Raw genomic sequence first — 22381 nt, forward strand, 5'->3', positions numbered from 1 at the left:
TTCAATAACTTTCAATGTTTATATGCGATTTGCATCGCCTCACAATTGAATAAGACTCTACCTCGACAATAAGTCTTAGTCAGCTGCTCAATTTAGCAACTATCAGTTTTCAAGTCAGCTCAGTTTGGAGTGTGACCGTATTTAGCTGCAGTCGCCGTTGAACACGCAAAACAGCTGTTTTTTTTTCACGCGCGTCTAACCTTAGCTAAAGTGTCTAAAGCTAAAGCTAAAGCAAAAACAGAAACAGAAACAGAAACAACAAACACAAACAAACTGCCGCAAAATGCTAAATCGACTCTGACCCACTGACATTATTTCGCTATAGCAACGATGACGACGACGACAACAGCAACAACAACAATAACAATAAAAACAACTGCAAGCACTCAGACAACAACAACAACAAGAACAGAATCTAAACACAGTGCAGTTTATCAGCAGGTGGATTGCTGAGGCCGGTTATACAATGTTACATTGAATATGTACTATATAATAGTCTATATGTTTGCACACACTAAGACAGACAGATTGACGTAGAGAATGATAGATAGAGAGAGAGAGAAAAAGAGAGAGACTACTTGTAAGATGCCGGAAAGAGAAAGAGAACGACCCTGTCTAGTGCCTACTACATTATTCTAGTTGCATTCGCATGCATTCGACCTCAGTTTGATTTGCTTTAGAGAAACTGATAATAACAATAGTCAGACTAAAAGCAGTAATAAAATAAATTAGTTATATATCACTTCAATTAAAATGTGTACTTTACAGAATTATAGTTTAATAATTAAAAGCTTATTGCTAATATTGCTAAAACAGGAAAGCGAAAAAGCTAAAAGAAGAGCTAGAAAATCATAATACATCGATATTACATATCGTATCGTATAATATCGATAAATTAGTACCTAGCCCAAAGTCAAGCAACATTTTTTGAGGTGGTTATAGATTTTATAGGCATTTTATGATTTGAATTTTTTTTTTTTATTTAAATAAAAATAGAAATATTGTAATGTATATATCTTTTGCAATATCTATGTAGAAATATTAATTTATCAATCAATTTAGTTTAATTTTAATCTTTATTTTCGTACCATTTCAAAGCGATCATGGAACGATCTGCTCTTTGCTTTATGACTAACGACACACCCACTTTAGCATATCGTCAAGGGTATGCCCCGCTTCAAATACCGCACCCGACAACAAAGGCAAATAACTGAATCATTGGACATATCACACTTATAAATATATTTTTATGTTTTTTTTTTGTGTTTTGCGAAAATAAAAATATAAAAAAATTCAACATAAACGACAGCGACAACAACAACAACAGCAACGAACAGCAATCGAAATACACTTGAACGTGAGTGAAACAAAATTCATGACCCACTTTATAAAACGCTTTTTCTTTCATCCATGACCCACTTTATTATTTGTAGCAATGATTGAGCGCACGCGAGAGCGAACGAGAAAGACAGAGAGACACAAAGAGAGCGAGCGCTGAGCAGTTTAAGCATATGTTTTATATTCAGACAATTAGTTGCTAAAATGCAAGCCTACAACAACTGTACAACTAACTGCACAACTGTCGGCACAGCTGAGTAAATGAGCTGAGACACAGCACTCTCTCACACACACACACACACACACACACTCAGACGCAGTCGGATAGACAGACTCAAGTACGTGGGGGAGAGGGGGGAAGTGCAGTTGGCGAAGAGCGCAGCTCAGTCAGAGAGAAGCGAATTGCAAATGGCGGGCGGCAGGCGGCAAACGGCGGCTTAGTTAGCTGAGTTTTTAGTTAGGGGCCAGCGACAAGTGCCGCCTCTTCATGCATGCGTGTGTATGCTTTGAGTGTGATTATGAATGTCAGTCAGTCTGACAGAGAGACAGAGACAGAGACAGCGACAGCGACAGACAAACTGAAAAACACTCGAAAAGCCGCAAAACAACTAAATTATGTACAAAATGATTTACGGTTGGAGGTTAAGAGCAATACTTGCACACAGGTATAAATACAATAGATAACTCCACACTGTTATACTGTTATACTCGAGTATGCCACAAGCAGTTCAAACGAATCTTTGCCATTAACCTAATCACCTACTTACTACAATTACTCATCCATTGCGATAAATTTAAATTATAAAAAAAGTACCTGCAATAGTTATTTATTATCAGTGGATCGTATCTGCATAACATATATATTACAGTAGTGAGTCAACAGCTGACGAAATCGAACTGAAGAATTCCAAGAATTTGCAGCATATAGAATTTCAATAGAGACTAGAAATCGTTTGTTCAATAAAGCTTGGCAAATAATATTAATTGATTGATTTTATGTAATTAATATAACTAAATTGAGATGATTTAATTTAAAAAATAATTTAATATTAAATATTTATTATTAACATTAATTAATTTGTCATAAGAGGCTTTTAACATGCTCTTATATTCTTTGCTATACCCGATAGATGGCATTGAAACACTTTGAAGCGCCATCTAGTGTGCTGAAGTTTGGCAACTGGTTCTAATGCTGGAAATTACGTATACGCGTAGTGTGCTACTTTAGGGAAACTAATAGTCGTTATCGTTGTTGTTGTTGTTGTTGTTGCTGCTGTTTCTATTGCACTTTGTCCACTTCCATTTTTGGGATGCCATTACAACTACTATGTGAACAATGTTGCTAGTTTGTTGTTGTTTGTTGACTGCATGTTGTTGTCTCTCCCATCGCTGTCACTTAGTTTGCTGATGTTGTTGTTGTTACTGTTGTTGCTGTTGTTGGTCGCACTCGTTGGCAATTAATTGCGACTGACAACATGGACAACATGTTTGTTTTCGTGTGGCAAATTGGCTGCTGTCTGCTGCATCAAAGTGAATCGTTGTTGCAACTCTCAAATTAAAATTTGTCAAGTGAAATTAATGCGCTTTCCCACAAGAGAGCTTAAAGTGTGCATTGTAGAAAAAACACTGGAAATTATTTAAAGTGAAGCGTCTAAAAATGTTTAAATGTGTTACTCACATTCTCAACTATTCAAGAATTTCATCATGCTTTCAACAAAGGTCAGCTCTTAAATATTCTGTATAGCTTCATTCAGAATCAGATTAGATAATATCTTTGGGGAGCTGGCTGCTCAGCTGTCCAGCAGCACGTAGGCCAAAGCAAAGCTTTAGGAATGCCTAAAACAATATCGCAGGTCGCAGTTGTTGATTTGCTCACAAATTGCCCTCAAGCATTGAAAATATTAATGGATATTATTTTGCTTTTGCTTTTTGGGATCTGGCAATTTAATGAATAAATCAGTTTAGGTTCTTTTAAACTTTGAAAATATTTCTTTAGGTATTTAAATTTCAAATAAAACCAAACTTAGACAATTGTAAAGGAAATAAGAAAATAATATATTTCAATTTTGTAGCAATTTAATGAATAAATCAGTTTAGGTTTTATTTTAAACTTTGAAAATATTTCTTTGGGTAGAAAGGGTAAAGAAATTTCAAATAAATGTAAATTATGAGTAACTAAAGATATTTCGAATTTATGTTTAATATGAGAATATTTTATTCATTCATTTACAAACTGTAATTTACCTGGAAAAGCAAAAGCAAAAGCGACCACACACTAAGGAACTTGGTAATGACCAGTGTCCAGTGTTGAGGACTGTGAGCTTGTTGTACTCTTATTTTTTTTAATTACATTATGTGCATAATGAAGGCCTCGACTGCGTCCCAAAGAGAATGCGAATTGCGAATTGCAGGCAAAAATAATTACAGACACTGAACGCCCCGAGTCAACGATGTAATCAGCGTAAAACAGAACCAAGAATGGAAGATGGAGAATGGAGAACGGAGAGAAACAGCGTGAACTAAATCAAAAGAATATCAACTGAATGCTAGCAGAGCTATAGAGTAGCTTCATTTGAGAGTACCCTGTAATAGGACAGAGAAGTTTTTAAGATAGATGAAAGACAGAAATAGAAAATTCAATTAAAATACATTTCTAATATAAAGCAAAATTAAATAGGATAATCTAATTAAGACTATGATCAGAACAGAATCTTCTTTATAGAACAGTGAAGAATTGGAAGGTCTGATTGGTCAAAACACAAAACTGAAAAGTATTATTTGCTACATAAATATTACAAAATGAAGTTAAAATAATGTTATGTGGAAACAATCAGCACCAAATATTATAGAATAGAAGAAGTTTTAATAAAAAGAAAAAGTGCAATTAACATAGCAACATTAATTATAGATTATACATAATTATCGATTCGAGTTCACAAAAAAACGATGGGGAAATTACACTTAGTTGGGTTTAAGTTACAAAATAGTTGGAGCTACCCAATATCAAGAATGAGGCAGGGTATTTGCCAGCAAAGGGAATAGTTTTTCATACTCAATGCTGAAAAATAAAGACTCATTAAATTTTGTGGTTATAGACACCCATTTGTGTAACCCCCATTGGGTATTATTCAGCATATTAGAATTTAATAGTTTTCTATATTCAATATTAAAACAAGATATATAAAAATCGGAATATCAAATATAAAAATTCAAAGAAATCTTATTTTATATTGAGTAATTTTCACATAGTTGTAGACACCCAATGCTGTAAATTGTGCAGGGTATTTTTCAATTCACTATTATCAAAAGATGTAAATATATTGAGACTAAAGATTTAAAAATTCAAATTCTAAAAAATCTGAAATAATTTTAAATAATTTACAAAATAGTTGTAGATAGTTATCAAAAGATATACGTTTAATGGGACTCAAGATATAAGGATACAAAATTCAAAAAATCTGAAATAATTTACAAAATAGTTGTAGACACCCAATAATATAAATTGTGTAGGGTATCCGCTAAGCAGACGGACATGAGAGCAAAGGTGGAGCTGACGGGCAGCTGACCAAAAACCAAAAAAAGAAGAAATAAAGGAGGAAAAAAGGCTGCGCTATGAGCGCGAAAATGAGTGACGTATAATCACAAAGGGGGCAGCCAGGGAACCGCCCCCGCTCCCTCCCCCGTTGCCTGCTCTCACACCTTCCCCTCTTCGTTTTTTTTTGTTGTAGTTTCCCTTGACAGGCGCAATAATTGCGCAGATTCGGACTTCTGAGTTATTTTTTTTTTTTTTGAACAGCGTGACACATTAATAAGCCACCCCAATGATGATGATGATGATGAAGATGATGATTAAGTTGCAGCGGTTCATTATGAAGTTGTAGTTTACAGTTAGCTGCTGGCACACTGGGCGTATGATTGACGATTGACGTGCCCAATTAAGGAAGACAGCGAGTGCACTTTTAATTAATTAAATTACAAATGATGCAGTTACCCTTTGTTTGCCTGCTTCTTCTTCTTCTTTTACTTTTGTTCCCTTGTTCGTGTTGCATTGCTTATCAACATTATATATTTCCAGTCTATATTTACAAACACTTGTTCGAATAAACTCGAATAATCTGCAGTTATCGCACTTGCTCACAAGGCTAATTTCGCAACTTATCAATCATTGAGCTCGAACTGCGTTCGAAGAGATTTCCACACACCTCTCTTTCGCACTTTCCCCCCACCCCTCTTTTATCTCCTCTCTCGCTCTCTCTCTCGCTCATTTGATTAACAACTTTCGCCTCAGCTTTGACAATATGCTGACAATATGGAAACGTTTCGTTTACGAGCCTTTGTTTATTTGTTTTGTTTTGTTTTTGGTTTTTTGGGTAGACAGAGAAACGCCTCGAAGCGCATAATGAATCATTTAATTGCTGGTTTGTATCGCATATAGATTTGTTCCTTAAAGTGCTGCCAAGAGAGTCTCAATTCATAATCAAACAAGGGATACATGTAAAATATTTTTGATGCATCAAAAAATCATTTTAAATATAAACATTAAGAAAAGGGAGATCAATTATGATATTTTCAATTATACAAATTACGTTTTATTTTTCAGTTTAGAAGTAAATTCTATTAAAGAGCAGAATTTAAGTGAATTAAATAAATTAAATAACATAATTAGAAATTGAACTTAAACGAAGAGATAGTTTAAATTATGAATTCCAATTTAAGAACAATTTAATATACAATTAAAACTTAAAGTTAGAATTACAACTTTAACAAATATAAAATGTAGAGTATATTTTTAAGCCAAATTCGAATGTGAGTTTAACAAAAACATGTTGAAAAATCATTTCTGTATAAAGTGTAAGTTTATTTGTTGTTCCATTTAATGTCATTCAAATTTGAAGTACATATAAGTTGCTAATCAACAATTTTCCGCACAGTTTTTTTTTTTTTTAATTTTAGTTTTATTTTTCGTTAAAATTGTGAGTGATCCCTAAACTATAAATACTTTATAGAATATACCCTTCAAATTAAACTTAAAATAATATTAAAATCAACTTTGTATAATGGAAAATTTTGTAGGCCTTTTGTTTTCCTCTTTTTGCTTTGCATGCGATTGACAAATGCAAATGAATTAGATAAAAACAAAAAGGAAAGAAGTACTATACACTATACTATAAAGTTTGTAATCGAGGCAGCACATTATCACAAATAGAAAGTGTGCAGATAGACTAAAGAGAAAGAGAGACAGTGAATAAGAAAAGGGGAAGAAACGTATTTGCAAATCATTTTCGCATTTACATTTCACTTAAGGCGCGTGGGGTTAGAGACAATGCTCAAGGCCGCTAAGCAAAGAAATCAAATACAATTGAAGGTAGCTAATAAAGCTACAGACGAGCCTGCTAGACTCTGAGATACGCGCTATCAAAAATGCAATGCACAAAGCAAAAGCAGCCATGACTTTCAGAAATTTTAATCAGACTTCATAAATGTATTTTTTTATTTTCACGAGCGCACAACTAAACTTTGCGTATAATTTGTTAGAATGTTGTCAAAAAATTTGGTAGCTATAACTCTAATGGTTTTAGAGCTATAGATGCTGAAGTCAGCGGACAGACAGTTCTATTAAATCTATATCCTTAATGAGTAAATAAATAGAAAAATCTACTGCATACTTTTAGGTGTTTTAAATGCCTGATTATTTTATTATTTTTATAGATTATATTTTCTGAAAAGTATATAATACAATTCCTAATTAATTCTTCATGCAAATAATACCAGATCTATTTTATTATTTCGCCAACAAGTCCAAATACATTGATTGACTACAAAGGTTATAAAAACTTATCTTACAAAAATACTTTTCTTTCTTAAATACGGAATGCAAATTCAAACCAATTTCTTTAACATATTTTTCTTTTTGGTTTCATATACTTTTCTTTATTGAACTTTAAATTTTTTCAATTCATATGAACATCTCAGTACTTAACAAAGAATTTATTATTCGCTAATGCGTGTTTTAAAAAGTCTAGAATTAAATTGGCAAAGAATCATATTATTTTGATGTATCTATTTGGCGCTTTACAACTCTGATGTTTTATCAATAATTAGTCTTCAAAATTCAACATAAATAACAAAAAAGATTAATGGCGAATACAAAAAAAAATGTTTCTTTATATTACACTTATTACATTTGATGATTTACTACCAATGAATTTTATACAATATTATTTTATTCAATAATATTATTTATTATTTATTTGAATTTAATAGTAATTGAAATTTTTCAATATCTTTTAATCATAGTATGTAAATATTATCTTATTTGTGTGTAAAATCTTAATCTGTAGTCTTAAACTTTTCTTAAAAGTGTTTCCCTTAATAAACTTTCGCATCTGTTTTCTCTCAACTATTGCAGGCTTAGCCCAGGTGACTTACCAGATCATTGGGCCTCAGGTACAGCAACAACAAACGGAGCAGCAACAGCCTCAAGTAGCAAGCACAGCAGCAGCAGCAACAGCAGCAGCAACAACAACATCAACAACAGCGGCAACTCTGGTTGCAATCTGCCGCGCTCGTCGCCGGCCGCTGCGACCGCAGCAGTTACAATCCCGGCCGCTGGCGGTAGCGTGGTAAGCGGACAGGGAGCGGGAGCGGGAGGAGGAGCGCAACTGCATCACGGTCTGACGCCCAATACGCCGCAGCAACGAACGGCGGCAACACCAACGCCAGCAGCAGTTGCCGCCGCCGCCGCCGCAGCAGCAGCTGCCAACAATCTGCTCACGCTGCAACAGCAACAGCAACAACAACTGCTCTACCAACAACAACAGCAACAACACCAACAACATCAGCAACATCAGCAGCAGCAGCTCGGCTCGCATCATTCGCATCAGAGCAAAGCAGCGGCTGCAGCTGCTGCGACAGCGCACATTGCAGCTGCGCTGCAGCGCTCGGCCGCCATCATGAATGCGGTCGCTTCGCCGATTCCAGCGAACGCGGCGACTTCGGCTCGCAAAATTCGCCGCAAGACGGACACGAAAGTGAATTTGGTGAGTGAATTGCAATTTATCGATCCTAAAGGACCACATATCGAACTGTTATCGATAGCGACAAAGTTGGTATATTGTGCGTGTGACCTTGTGTCAGCTGGTTAGTGCGGTCACACCTGCCACCAACACAGACTGAACAGTAGAAAAAGAAGTGAAGAATATTGTCATAGAATTAAATAAAGCTTTTCTTATGTATTGTTATTTTGCAATTGCAATAATTACGATACAGACTGAAAATTTGAAAAAGAAGTGAGGAATAGAATCAACGAATTAAATTTCTTATATCTCGGTATTAAAAAAAAAATAATATTATAATTACGATCCCTGAAATAAAATACTAGAAAAGTTATACTGAAAGTTTCTCATTTTAAATTTCTATTGTATTAATTTTTATTTTAGTAGTTTGCTAGACAGGATCTAAAATTAACCAGACCGTTTTTTTTTCTCAAACTGTTTTAAATCATGGTAAATATTTAAAGATTACCATACAGTAAACTTTTTCTTAAACTGACAAATCATATCAACAACAAATAAAGATTGTTAAAAATAGTGTGGCTATAAAATTCTTAAATACCCAAAAGCGAATAACTTAAAACAGCTTTGCATACATTTTCGGTGAAAAGATAAGTATTGAATTAGCAAAACAAGGAATTTATTATTTGCTAATTCGAAATCTAAAAAATCGAGTATTAAATTAGTAAAACAAGGAATATATTAACTGCTAAATAGAATTTAAAAAAAGAAACTCTTAAAATATCATGTTATATCGACGTGTCGACAAGATGCCTTCAACCTTTATCAATTATATCAATAATTAGTCGACAAAATACAGCACTTAAAATCCCTAATTTGACATTCCAAAAGTCTAATGATTAATTAATTTATCATTTTAAGACTGACATGTTGTCAATAAACTTGATAAATTAGTGAGCGAAATTTTGCTTGACAACAATCTGGTAGAAATTTCACCTCAGGATTTATGTAATACTTTCTTGCTTCAATAAATGCAATTGATCTAGTTATTATTTATAAGTGCTAATAATTTGTATTTCTTTTAACAGCCGCAATCACAGATCAACAAATGCAACAATGAGAAGCGACGTCGGGAAATGGAAAATAATTACATCGAGCAGCTCTCGGAGTTTCTGCAGCTCAACAAACGTGGGGATATGACATCAACGAAACCGGATAAGGCGGCAATATTAAATCAAGTGGTTCGAACGGTGAGTAAATCCCTTCGAAAAAAATCCCCATCTAAAAGACAAAGGCAATGAGAAAAGAAAACAAAATGCGTGTCGACACACTTTAATCAAAAACTCATCAAACTAATAAGCGAAAACAAGTTTTGCACAGCATCCAGAGGGAACTTTGTACTTAGCAATGACACAAGTCCCCAATGTAATTTTCCTGCAGTTTTCTGCTCTCGCTTTTCCTTTTTTCCTTTTGCTATTTGGTGACACGTGCTTCTCAATTAAAAACCAATTATGTTCAAATTCAAATCAGATCGAATGGGGCTAAAAATAATAAAGGAAATTTGGGGAAAAGGAAAAGAGTTCGATGGAGGCGCGGGGATATTTCGTCTTTTCTCGCTGACGCAATGCCTGAATTTAATTAATATTTTTATTTAATTTACATAAATTTATTTATGTTTCAATGACACCAGGGCGAGTGGCTAGCAGCAATACCCTGTAAAAAGAGCTGAGGGTATGCGCGACTTGTTTCGTAATAAGCAAAAAAAAAAATTTTAAATCTGAGTCAAATTCCAAAGAAAGTTAGTTTTTGTTCAAGATATATAGAATATTGTTCATTCTTTATTGTTATCAATTGGAAAGAATTTTTATTAAATTATATTTTTATTCTCTTAAAATGTATTGTGAGGAATAATTTTTATTATATTATTATTTTTATTCTTCCTCATGTCACTCATGATTATTATATGTGATGTTTACAGAGTATTCTGTTAGTCGTATACTGTGAGCATCAGTTTCAGGTAGCCTAAGCACTTTATTATGCAAATTATAAGCGCCACGCTTTGCCGAACTTCAAAAAACAAATTTAAATGAAATGCGGCAGCAGCGCAAACAACATAATCCAAGCTCAACAACAACAAAAGCAAACGCAAACGCTATAGCGACAACGACAACGACAACGACAACGACAAACAAAAACAAAGTACATCAACATTTGATTTAAACTAAACACTAGTTAATGTAATTAAAGCCAGCTGCTCGCATAAATAATGAATAAATGAAATTAAATGCAGATGGCGATGGCGATGACGATAGTTTATTTATGGACAATGAGCGTTCATTCCAGGCTGGAATTTCCAGCCTAAAATCAAATTTTGACCACAGCAAAACCATCATATAAAATTCTTATATTGTCGTACTTTATATGATTAATCACAGGCTAGACAACACAGCTAATTAAATAAATTATAAAATAATAAAGTGTATAATGTGGCGATTTTAGAAAACCATAATTTCAAAAGCTTAAACTTGATGTCATCATTCAAATATTTCTATAGTCTAGACTCTAGACTCTTGCAGAACCTGAAATTAATGTCATATAAAATTTAAATGATATTAGGGAATAAATTAGTGAAGATGTATTGTAAAATAAAAAGGGGTTTTTTCTATCATATAACGAAATAAGTTAATATAATATTATATTTGCTACAAGTTATTATGAAGTAAATGTAATTGAAACAATATTAAGTAATATATTTTTATACAATTCACTTATAATACTTATAATACCCGATTCCGAAAGACCAAGAAGTAAATATAATACATTCTTTAGAACTAACAAAAAACATTTAAAGGATAGAAGTGAGATAATTAATTTCTCAATTGCACTTCATCCACCTAAATCGCTGTCTCTGTGGCACACCATGCCTCTCTTTCCCTCCTTCTCTAGCCGAATATTCTTGTTGTCTGGTGAGGTGATACTTACCCTTTTTTTTTTTGGATATTGTGCAGCTTTTGTAGTTGTCTGCTCTGCATAGCTTCGCATCTGCGTTTTTTTGGAAGCTTTAAAAATTCGCACATTACCTGATGCGATCAATTGAAGCCCAAACAGAAGCAGAACAAAACTCGCAAAAAATTAAAAAGACATGAAACACACGCACACATAAACATTTAGAACAAAAAGCCCAGACACGTTTTAGACATACGAATGTAAATTGTATGCATGTGAATACATATGAATGTATGTACACTAAGCAGAAAAAGTCTGCGTACAAACTTAACGCGCAACTTTGATGTTAAATAAAAATAGTTGTATTGAAGATATTGGCTTCATTTTTTTTTTTAAATTAACAACATATCTATTATGAAAAAATATAACCAGTCTTCATTTATTTCCATCAGCAACTTTTTTAATTAAAATCAAAAACCAAAAAATACACCAGTTTTCGAATCAGAAAAAGTCTGCGTACAAACTTAAATTAGTTTAAAAAAAAACCATTTATTAATAAAATATTACAAAAATTAGTACGAGGTAGGATAAATAGAAAGGTTTATTGTGCCAATCAAGCGTTTTGGCATTGATTAAACCAATTTTTGGTGAATTCTGGTGGTATTTCGATCCACTCATCCAAAATTGCTCCCGAGGGAGGAAACCGTTCGTCAAACTGGACCAAAAAGGGAAATCTCAGCGGGAAATTGTCGAATTTGTTTTTAAAACGCATTCTATGATTAAAAAAGTCAAAAAAAATTGGAATCAAACCGGCACAGTTCAATCAAAGCCACATTCTGGTAGGCCTCCAAAGCTGACCGATCGAGAAGAGCGGGAGATTTTGATGTCGGTGAGGCGTAATCCTGGGTCAACTGCCGCAAAAATTGGTCAGGACATAAAGGAGAACTATAAGAAGGATTTACATGATAAAACAATCCGAAAAATTTCCGAAAAATTTCCAAAAAGTAGGACTTTCATGCCAGTGTTGCGCGGAAGAAGATTCTCATATCACCCGTCAGTAAAGCGAAGCGCTTTGATTTTACAAAAAATACATCCAATAGCCTTTAGCCTTTTGGAACAAAGTTATTTTCAATTATTGGAGCAATTTGACATAAAAGGGCGAAAATTTGAGTGGCGCAAACCTGGCACAGCCCTTGATGTGCATAACCTTGCGCCAGCAGTTAAGTACGGTGGTGGCAGCGTGAGCAACACAGGCATGAAAGTCCTACTTTTTGGAAATTTTTCGGAAATTTTTCGGATTGTTTTATCATGTAAATCCTTCTTATAGTTCTCCTTTATGTCCTGACCAATTTTTGCGGCAGTTGACCCAGGATTACGCCTCACCGACATCAAAATCTCCCGCTCTTCTCGATCGGTCAGCTTTGGAGGCCTACCAGAATGTGGCTTTGATTGAACTGTGCCGGTTTGATTCCAATTTTTTTTGACTTTTTTAATCATAGAATGCGTTTTAAAAACAAATTCGACAATTTCCCGCTGAGATTTCCCTTTTTGGTCCAGTTTGACGAACGGTTTCCTCCCTCGGGAGCAATTTTGGATGAGTGGATCGAAATACCACCAGAATTCACCAAAAATTGGTTTAATCAATGCCAAAACGCTTGATTGGCACAATAAACCTTCCTATTTATCCTACCTCGTACTAATTTTTGTAATATTTTATTAATAAATGGCTTTTTTTTAAACTAATTTAAGTTTGTACGCAGACTTTTTCTGATTCGAAAACTGGTGTATTTTTTGTTTTTTGATTTTAATTAAAAAAGTTGCTGATGGAAATAAATGAAGACTGGTTATATTTTTTCATAATAGATATGTTGTTAATTTAAAAAAAAAATGAAGCCAATATCTTCAATACAACTATTTTTATTTAACATCAAAGTTGCGCGTTAAGTTTGTACGCAGACTTTTTCTGCTTAGTGTATGTGCTCGCACATTCGTCACTGCATGCTCTGCTTCGTGTTGTTGCTGTTGTTGTTTATTTTATCATTTGACTGATATTTTTCGGAGTGCCTTCACCCCAAAAATTTGAACGCCCGTTGCTTAAGCAACTTTTCCTGGTTGGCTAGCGTAAATACTCACACACACAAACTCACGCAGAGCTGCTTTACACTCATACTCACTGACACACATGGGGGAGCTTCCTTCCAAAACACAGCAAAAATAAAATGAAGTAAAAGCTCGCTCTCTTTCTGCCACTCGCTGCTGCGCTCTTGCTTTGCTTGCACTGGGCAGATCAACGAACTGCGTTCGCTTTTTGGCGATGACGTCGCACTTCTTAATTTCATGTTTTGTTGTTATTACTTTGAGTGTGCAACAGGAATAGCCGAGAACAGCAATAGCAGTAGCAGCGCCACCCGCTTCACTCATACACTCATTCAAATGGGTGATAACACACATACACACACAAGTCGCATATGGAATGTATACAAATACCAAAATACCATCTCATACCCACACGTGAGCCGGTAAACAAAACGGCAGCCAGAGCAGACTGTGAGCATTCGGATTCGCACTCATGTTCGCTCAGCGTGCGAAGAGAGCGTGCGAGTGAGTGAACGCCAGAAAGAGAACATCGCCTGTGTGATGATGAGCTTGTGTTGTGCCGTCTTTGTTGTTGTACTCGTGTGTATATTTGCCGTGTTTTCGGGCTTTTTTTAATACAATAATACAATTGCATCAAAATGTATGTTTAGTATTTCGGCAACTTTGTGACAGTGCTGAGTGTGCGCAACGTTTTCTGTGATTTGATTTTGATTTGCCGATTTCTTTTTAAACGTGATTAATTCTCATTGTGAAAACTAACCATAATTTTGTGATAAATAACATGTATGTAAATGGTTGTAAATAACACATTCATATGTGAATACAAGTCAAAATTAATGCGGTACAATCCTCAACAACAATAACAATAACAACAACAATGAAATCGAATGGCAAAAAGCCATTGACACGCTCAGAACACGCGCCCTCAAGTTGATTGACCTTGAGATTGTTGTTGTTATGGGGCGGGGGAAATGTGAAATTTGTGCCTGCACTACGTCTTTCAAGTATTCAATCAAACCATAGTATTGATAATATTGTAACACCTATATACATGCCAGCTTACATGCAGTTGTGTGTGTGTGTGTGCGTGTTGAGCTTTCATTCAAATGCCTTTTCGTCTAGTTTTCAATAAGCTTATGCGTTGTGTGCGTCGAGCTCTAGTATTACGTGTGTGTTTGTGTGCGTGAGTGCGCTGCCTGTATGTCAATGACTCAAAGCTCAAACGCGCGCGAAAATTTTTCTTAGCGATGTAAAAATATAAAAACTCACACAGTAGAAATAAGATGAAATGCGGTTTATTGCACTTCATGTGTAAACACACTCACACACTCTCACTCCCTCACTCATTCACCCATACAAAGTGTGAAACGAATCGCCGAAGCTTTTCTCTCGCTCTCTCAGACATTCGGGAGTCGGGAGTCATTTTCGACTAGCGCAAAAGCTTTTTTTTGCAAACCAAAGTGCGAAGATGATGATGACAATGTCGTTGATCACAATAATTGCTATGACTGGAGTTGCGTTCTGTTAAACGCGGCTTGCTATTTCTTATGTGAGTGCGTGTGTGTTTGCTTCCGCATCACAAACAATTTCGTTTTAGCCTTGCACTAAAACTTACATATACATAAATGTGTGAGCGTGTGCAAAGGCATTTTTAATGTGTGCGTTGTGTAGAGACGCCATTTTGATCCAGTTGTGGGATGAACAAGTGGAAAGTGGAATGAGAGAGAACCTATGGAATTTATGCACAAATAAAGTTTTATGCAGCGATAACGATATCTTAAAGCTCAGACAGAACGTTGTAATTGACTGACTATATGATTCCCTATAATTTACTTTATTTCTCGTATAACGTCTTTGTTTATTTATTTATCGGTCAACTTCGAGACTTATAGACTGAATTCGTATTTACTTGCAGTATCGTGATATTTGTGACAAAGGCCAAAGCCGTGATATATCCTCAACATCAACCAACAACAACTCCACGACAACGACCAACAACAATAATAACAACAATAACAATAACAACAACAATAATAACAACAATAACAACACAAGCAACAAACCACAAGCAACCTCAACACGCTGCTCTCGCTGCGCCACAGACAACTGTTCGATACACCCTGTGCAACAGGGTGAAGTATCTTCAACAGAGCCACCGCTGCCCGAACCTTCGCTACTCAACGGTCAAGTGCCGGAGATTTCCGCCTATTTCGAGGCACTCGAGCACTACATTAGCTCGGTTGGTTGGGTCCTGCTTCAAGTGAACGCGAACGGCATCATTGAATCCTGTACGCAGAACATACGCGAACTGATTGGCTATGAGAAGCAGGAGCTGTACCACCAGCCCCTCTACATGTACCTGTATTCGGGGGATCACGCCAAACTGGAGCCGATCATAAACAACATGTACAGCACTAGTGGAGGAGGCGGTGGAGGATCAGGAGCAGGACCTGGTGGAGGAGGAGCAGGTGGTTCAGGGGGCGCTGGAGCTGGAGGAAGCAGTTGGGGCGATCTCGATGAGCTGAACAATGGCAACGCCTCACAGCAATCGGCAGGCTCCAATTCCAGCTCGAGTGGCGGCAACGGTGGTGGAGGAGGAGGCAGTGGTAGTGGGGCAGGCAAATCGAAGCGCAGCATATCGACCAAGGTGCGCATGCTAGTCAAGGATACGCGGCCAGCGACACAGACCTCCTCCAATTGCGATGGCATGGATACAAAACCGTTGCGTCCGTCAGGACAGCAGGATAAATACGAAGAAGTTGTCTTGATCGCGGCGCCAGTGAAAGGTAAGTAAAACATCCCAGGTTGGGGTTAGGGAAGCAGATTATATTGCTCGCTTCTTATGGCTTCAGTCTAATCGATAAAAGGCTTTCTCTAATCAGTAATTTACTTTCCCTACAGATGATGCCGATGCGAGCAGCTCGGTGCTCTGTCTGATCACGCGACCCGAAGACGAGTCGCCGCTGGAGATCAACATGCAGCAGCATGTGCAGCAGCAGCCCATCGAGCAAATGACATTCAAGCTGGACATGCACGGCAAAATACTCAGCCTGGACTCGACTGCACTGCGTGAGCCGTTCAAGCAACATCTGCAGACGTGGATCGGTCGCTTGTGGCAGGATCTGTGTCATCCACACGATCTATCCATGCTCAAGTCCCATCTCCGCGACATTCAAGAGTCGGCCTCGGTCCATTCGCCTGGCAGTTCGGGCGGCGGTCCCGTGCACAATGCACCCATATCGAATGTTATATCACGTCCATTTCGTTTGCGTCTCGGCGCTCCCGATGTCTATGTGCATGTGAAGGCCAATTCGAGACTGTTCCTCAACCAAAACCCCGGCGAGAGCGATTTCATCATGTCCGTGCAGACGCTGCTTAACTCGGAGAACGACATGAACAGCAACAACACCGGATCCGGTTCAGGAACGGGCTCAGGTGGTTTGGGTTTAAGCCAAATATGCGCAATGTCGCCGGGTGCCTCGTTGGCCAGTTCACTGGTTAGCACACTCTCCATGGAGGCGCTGGGACACAGTTCCACATCCGCAGCTAGTGCCAGCTTACTGCCAACCCATTTGCTTGGCGGCCTAGTCGGTGGCGGACAACACAACAACAGCAGCAACAATAATGGCGGAAGCGGCAGCAGCAACAGCACGCAAACGACCAATGTCGGTGGTCCGCTGATGAGTTCGGCGATCATCAATGGCAGCGGCATGCAACAGCGCCTGGGCAACGCCAGTGGCTCGGCCTCGGCATCAAATTCCTCGGCTGCCACATTGGTTAATGCCTTCACCGCATCGCCGGCTCATGTGGAGCACTCGTTCTATGGCAGCGATGCCTTCGAGTTTGATATTGCACATTCCTCGTTCGACATGGATCCCAGCGGCGGTGGCGTCGGCGCCTGGACCGATTCGCGTCCCAATTCGCGGGCATCCGTTGCCACACCGGTCAGCACGCCGCGTCCGCCGTCGGGACACGGTTTTAGTCCGGCTGTTTGCGCTTCGCCAGCGACGCCGTATCAGCTGTCCTCACAGTCGGCGGCCAGTTTGCCCTCGCCACAGTCAAATGCCAGCGCCGGCGCTGGCGGTAACTATGGTTTCAACTTTCAATCCTACGACCCGGCGGACAGCAAACCCGACAAGGAGCAACTACAGCAGCAGCAACAGGTGGGAAACAATGCCAACAGCAACAACAACAATGCTTTGATGGGTGGCAGTCTGCCAAATGGCGTCGGAGTCGGAGTTGGTGGCGGCATGGGCGGACTGCTGATGGGTCAGCAACAGCAGACGCCACCGCAACAGGAATCGTCGGAGAGACTACGCCATCTGCTCACTAAGACGCAGAGCCTAGCAAGCGGACAAGGCGGCAGCGGTTTGGGCGAGGAGGAAAAGGTAAGAGATCGTTCCCTTACACAGGGACTAAAGCGTGTTAAGAGCTCTTTCCGATACTATCAAGTAGAGTTGATCTATTGTCCGTCTGTTCGTTTGGGTAGCTTCCTCTCTGTCTCCCTGTCTGGTAGTGCACTAAAGTAATGCGGTTCTTTTTTTGCTCTTTTGTATTGTAGTACTTCAAGCAGGAATGCAACGAGGATGAAAAACTGAAAATGGGACCAGTCGGTAGCGGCGGAGCTGGGGCTCCAGCAAGCAGCAGCTTCAAAATGGGCGGCCAACCGGGTCCGATGGGAATGTTTGGGCAACTCGGACGCGGGGGCGCAACAAATGCCAATGCGCTATTGCAGAAGGCGGGCAACTCACAGAATCCCATGCTGCTCAAGGTGAATAATTTTGCTTAGCCTAGGAAGTGCATTTATCGCTGATACTCATTTGATTCCATTTCACATTTACAGCTGCTTAACGAGAAGAGTGAGGACGACGATGGCAGCGGTGGAGCCGGCACTGGAGGAGGACCGGGCGGTGTCGTTACGAATGCACGACAGAGTGAGCTAATGCGTCAACTGCAGAAGGACGATGGCGGCAATCATGGTCCTGGACATGGCATGATGGGCGGTGGAAGCGGTGGCGGTGGCCCTGGTGGAGGAGGGGGCAACATGAGCAACGAGGATCTCAAGCGCATGCTGAAAATACAAAGTGACCCAGCGATGAGTCGCAAGCGTTCACTCAACGAGCCCGATGATGATATTTCCGCCAAGCGTTCCGAGGATAAGCCCAGCAAACTGTGCTCACAGAACAAAATGTTGGCGAAACTGTTGCAGAATCCACCCAAGTTGCCCAAGGCACCAAACCCCGAGCAACTGTTGAAGGTGAAAACATTGCCGGACATTACCAGCTCAACGGTGAACAGTGTGAGCAGCTCGCTGGCAGCGCCAGGTAATCTGATTAGTGCCGGCAGCACAGGACCCAAAGCGGCGGCAGCAGCAGCTTCGAATAGAGCACGCAAACTGCAGCAGCAACAGCAGCAGCAACAACAACAACAGCAGCAACAACAATTGCAACAGCAACAGCAATCGACTGCAGCTCAGCAGCAGCAGCAGCTGCAAAACGATGTCTACCTCAGTCAGCAGCAGCTGGCATACCAGCAACAGCAACAACAACAACAGCAGCAGCAGCAGCAACAACAGCAGCACCAACAACAACAGCAGCAGCAGCAACATCAACTGGCGACCACAGGAACTACCTCAATTACCATAGCGGCCTCGACCTCAGCAGCTGCAGCGGCAGCAGCTGCCGACTCGGAGTTGTCCAAGTTGCTGGACAGCGTGATGGAATATTATACGGATGATACGCCCATTGTGAATGCTGCACCCTCAGAGGCTTCGGCAATCAGCGATATACAGAAATCGCTGATGGATGTTGAATCTGCCAGCTTTGGGCATGTGATGAACTCGCATTTGCTCATGTCCCAGCAGCAGCAGCAACAACAACAGCAGCAACAGCAGCAGCAGTTGCTGGTGCAACAACAAGTGCAACAGCATCAGCAGCAACAACAGCAGCAGCAGCAACAACAACGGCAGCAACACTTGCAGCCACCAGCCTATCCCAGCATGCTCAATCTGCATCAGCATCAACAACAGCAACAGCAGAATCAGCAGCTACCACAGCATTTAATGCGCCAACTGGAGGCGACGCGTAATCAGGGCTTTCAACGTCCACCGCCCATGTATCCGGTGCGTGGACGCGGTCCTATGAATGCGGTGGCCACGGCCAGCGGTGGCGTTGTGTTGCCCAATCAGCAGATGCGCAACATGCGTCAGCAGCAGCAGCAACAACAGCTGGCAGCACAGCAGAAGGAGCGACTGCTGCAGCAGCAACAGAAGCAGCAGCTGCTTGTGCCCGAGAATGCCAGTGAGTAATGCCGTAAACTATATGCATATTTTCTACTTAGTTTGATCCGCAATAAAGCGGAAGTATGAATTAAAGCTATAACCGATTCGTGTCTTCAATAAGCACTGGTTGAAATACATGTTATGGCTTGTACTTTTAAACGACATTCGGGGACTAATTTAGAATAACATATCTAGAATAAAATTAACTCCCAATCATTTTTCCCCTTTGCAGCTGGCATTAATGCGGGCATCAATAACATTGGCTCGCTGCTGAACACGACGGTGGCGCCAAATGTGTCGCTCTCGCGCACAAATCTGCCAGCGGATGCGCAGCTAAGTCCGAACTTTGCACAAACGCTGATGCAGCAACAGCTCAGCCCCGGACGCAGTGCGCCTTACAGTCCGCAGCCGAGTCAAGGTGAGTAAAGGAAAGCTAAGCCTCTACTTTAAATACTACTACTTTTGTTCATTAACAGGCTATGCTCCGCAATTTGGGCAAACTGCGCAGCGTTTGTCGCCGCAACAGCAGCAGCAAAATCCGCAGCAGCAACAGCAGCAGTTGGCTTATCTGCAACAGCAGCAAGCAGGCGATGGCGGGCGCTCTAATACGCCATTTGCCAGTGGCTCGGGACTGCAATCGCCTGGCATGCAGAACAGTCCACAGCAATGGCCCTCGGCGGGCGTTGGCGGTGGCAACGGTGGACCTGGGGGACCAGGTGTGGCTGTCGGTGGACCAGGTGGACCGCTGCCGTCAGGCAATGCGGGACGCTCACTGCAGCAGCACAATAACCCCTTGCTCATTGCGCAGCTGCAGGTGAGTATCAACGACAACAACGTCGGCACATTGCCAAATCAGCTGCAACAACAACTAACATCCTCCCAACTTTCTGCCCTTCCAACCAAGCAGAATAATGCCCGACAGCAGTACCAGCAAAATCAGCGACGTGGCCTAAACTCCCCCGGCGCTGTGGGACCCGTGGGTAACAATGCAGCAGCCTTGCAGAGGCAGAACTCCTTCCATGCGCAAGGTGGAGCCACAACACCCGATGGCAGTTCCGGACCGGGAGGCGGACCCTTCGGTGGCAGCGGTCCTCAGTCGCCCTACGGCGGCGCTCCGACGAATGCGTTCCAGCAGCAGCAACTGCAACAACTGCAGCGTCTGCAGCGGCAGGGCAGCGTGCCACAGGCCACACAGCATTTACCAGGTGAGTCGAGTCGCACAATGAATGAGGCAGAAACCCAGAAACGTTATCTCCCCTTTGATGGGAGAGTTTGTCCTAGCGAGCAGCTCGACCCTTGACTTAGTTCTTAGCGATACCTTCCCCCAAAGACAACAGTTCAACCCTGATATGAACTAGCTCACGAGCTCTTATTAGGCGCAACTAGTTCGCGAATTTGAAAATAAATTAGATAAATGGATGAATTAGAAATAGTAATGCATTATAAACTAGATAAAGAAATGTGAATGGCCAACTAGTTACCAAATTGAGAAAATTCCTTAAATGACAGAGGGCTGAAATGGTTAAGCTGAACAAATGAACTAGTTCCAAGAACGTTTTGACGAACTAGATTCGGTTTTAGCGCAATGCAGCTTGGCTCAACTTACTGTTATATATCAACAATACATAAACAGCTTTACACACACACACATACATTCACACACACACACACACACACACACAGACATTTGTTAATATTTGAACTAGATTTTAACCAATGCCAACAAACAAATCAAACGCTTAACCGAAACAGGCTCAACGCGCTTCGGTTTATCGCCGGGCAATAACAACAACAACAACGGCAACAGCAGCGGCAACAACAACCACAACAGCCACAATGAGAATTCCGCCGCCGCCAATCAACAGCAGCAACATCAGCAGCAGCAACAACACCAGCAACAACAACAACAGCAGCAGCAACAGCTGATGAACGGCATGAGCATGTCGCCCCATCCGGCCATGATGGGTGTAGGAGGAATGGGCAGTGGCGGCGGCAATGGCATCATAGGGCTGGGCGGTGGCGGTGGTGGAGGCGTAGGCGGAGGCGGTGGCTATGCGGCCTTAGCTGCCTACGGCCAAGCAGCGGCGGCGGCGAATGATTTCTATGGTCGAGTGCAGACCGGTAAGCCGAGTGTGTCCTCACACTTGAATACTCTCTCTCTCTCTCTTGAATACTCTTCCCCTCTCGCTCATGCTCTTGCTCTCGCTCTCTCATGCGCTCGTTGTACAACAAACACACTTGTCATGCCCGATATACGATATTCGATAAACGATATGCGATAAAAACGCTGTGTATATAAAAAACCAAAATTCAAGCTAATCATTGTGTACATAATCCAGTTGCGATATCCACACACACACACCACACCCCTTGGGTTAACACACACACACACCAGTATACAACACACACACACATCTCAAGCCTAACCACATTTGCGTGTTTTAATTGTAAAAGTGTAATATAATATATGCTATATATGTATATGTAATCGATCTTGTGTATATAACCCATAGATCTAAGTAGCTAGGACTCTCCATCTGTATATAATATATTCATAGTCTTAGGTGCAGCACCCTCCCGACCAACCCCCAACCCGACCCCTACGCTGTAATATTAACCCTAGCGAAAATTCGATAAATAGAAACAAGTGGAAACACTTTGATTGGGATGCGAAAATACGAAATGCAAATCTTTTGGCTGTGAATCT

General features: G+C 40.2%; 1 protein-coding gene across 5 annotated transcripts in view; it reads left to right on the forward strand.

Moving 5' to 3' along the window:
* The window catches only part of LOC132786284 (neurogenic protein mastermind), a 123134-nt gene that overhangs the window by 99436 nt on the left and 1317 nt on the right, over nucleotides 1-22381 (forward strand). For 2 of the 5 annotated variants that reach the window (XM_060792890.1, XM_060792815.1), the window contains 10 exons: nucleotides 7748-8378; nucleotides 9440-9601; nucleotides 15310-16180; nucleotides 16296-17782; nucleotides 17956-18165; nucleotides 18238-19693; nucleotides 19907-20092; nucleotides 20151-20488; nucleotides 20579-20879; nucleotides 21427-21795. In XM_060792890.1, coding sequence (XP_060648873.1) covers nucleotides 7748-8378; nucleotides 9440-9601; nucleotides 15310-16180; nucleotides 16296-17782; nucleotides 17956-18165; nucleotides 18238-19693; nucleotides 19907-20092; nucleotides 20151-20488; nucleotides 20579-20879; nucleotides 21427-21795 — 6011 coding nt within the window. The remainder of the gene's footprint in view (nucleotides 1-7747; nucleotides 8379-9439; nucleotides 9602-15309; nucleotides 16181-16295; nucleotides 17783-17955; nucleotides 18166-18237; nucleotides 19694-19906; nucleotides 20093-20150; nucleotides 20489-20578; nucleotides 20880-21426; nucleotides 21796-22381) is intronic. The other 3 variants (XM_060792966.1, XM_060793042.1, XM_060793117.1) reach the window with 3 other exon arrangements.

This window comes from Drosophila nasuta, chromosome 2L (genome assembly GCF_023558535.2).
Source record: "Drosophila nasuta strain 15112-1781.00 chromosome 2L, ASM2355853v1, whole genome shotgun sequence".
In the NCBI taxonomy this organism is placed as follows: domain Eukaryota; kingdom Metazoa; phylum Arthropoda; class Insecta; order Diptera; family Drosophilidae; genus Drosophila; species Drosophila nasuta.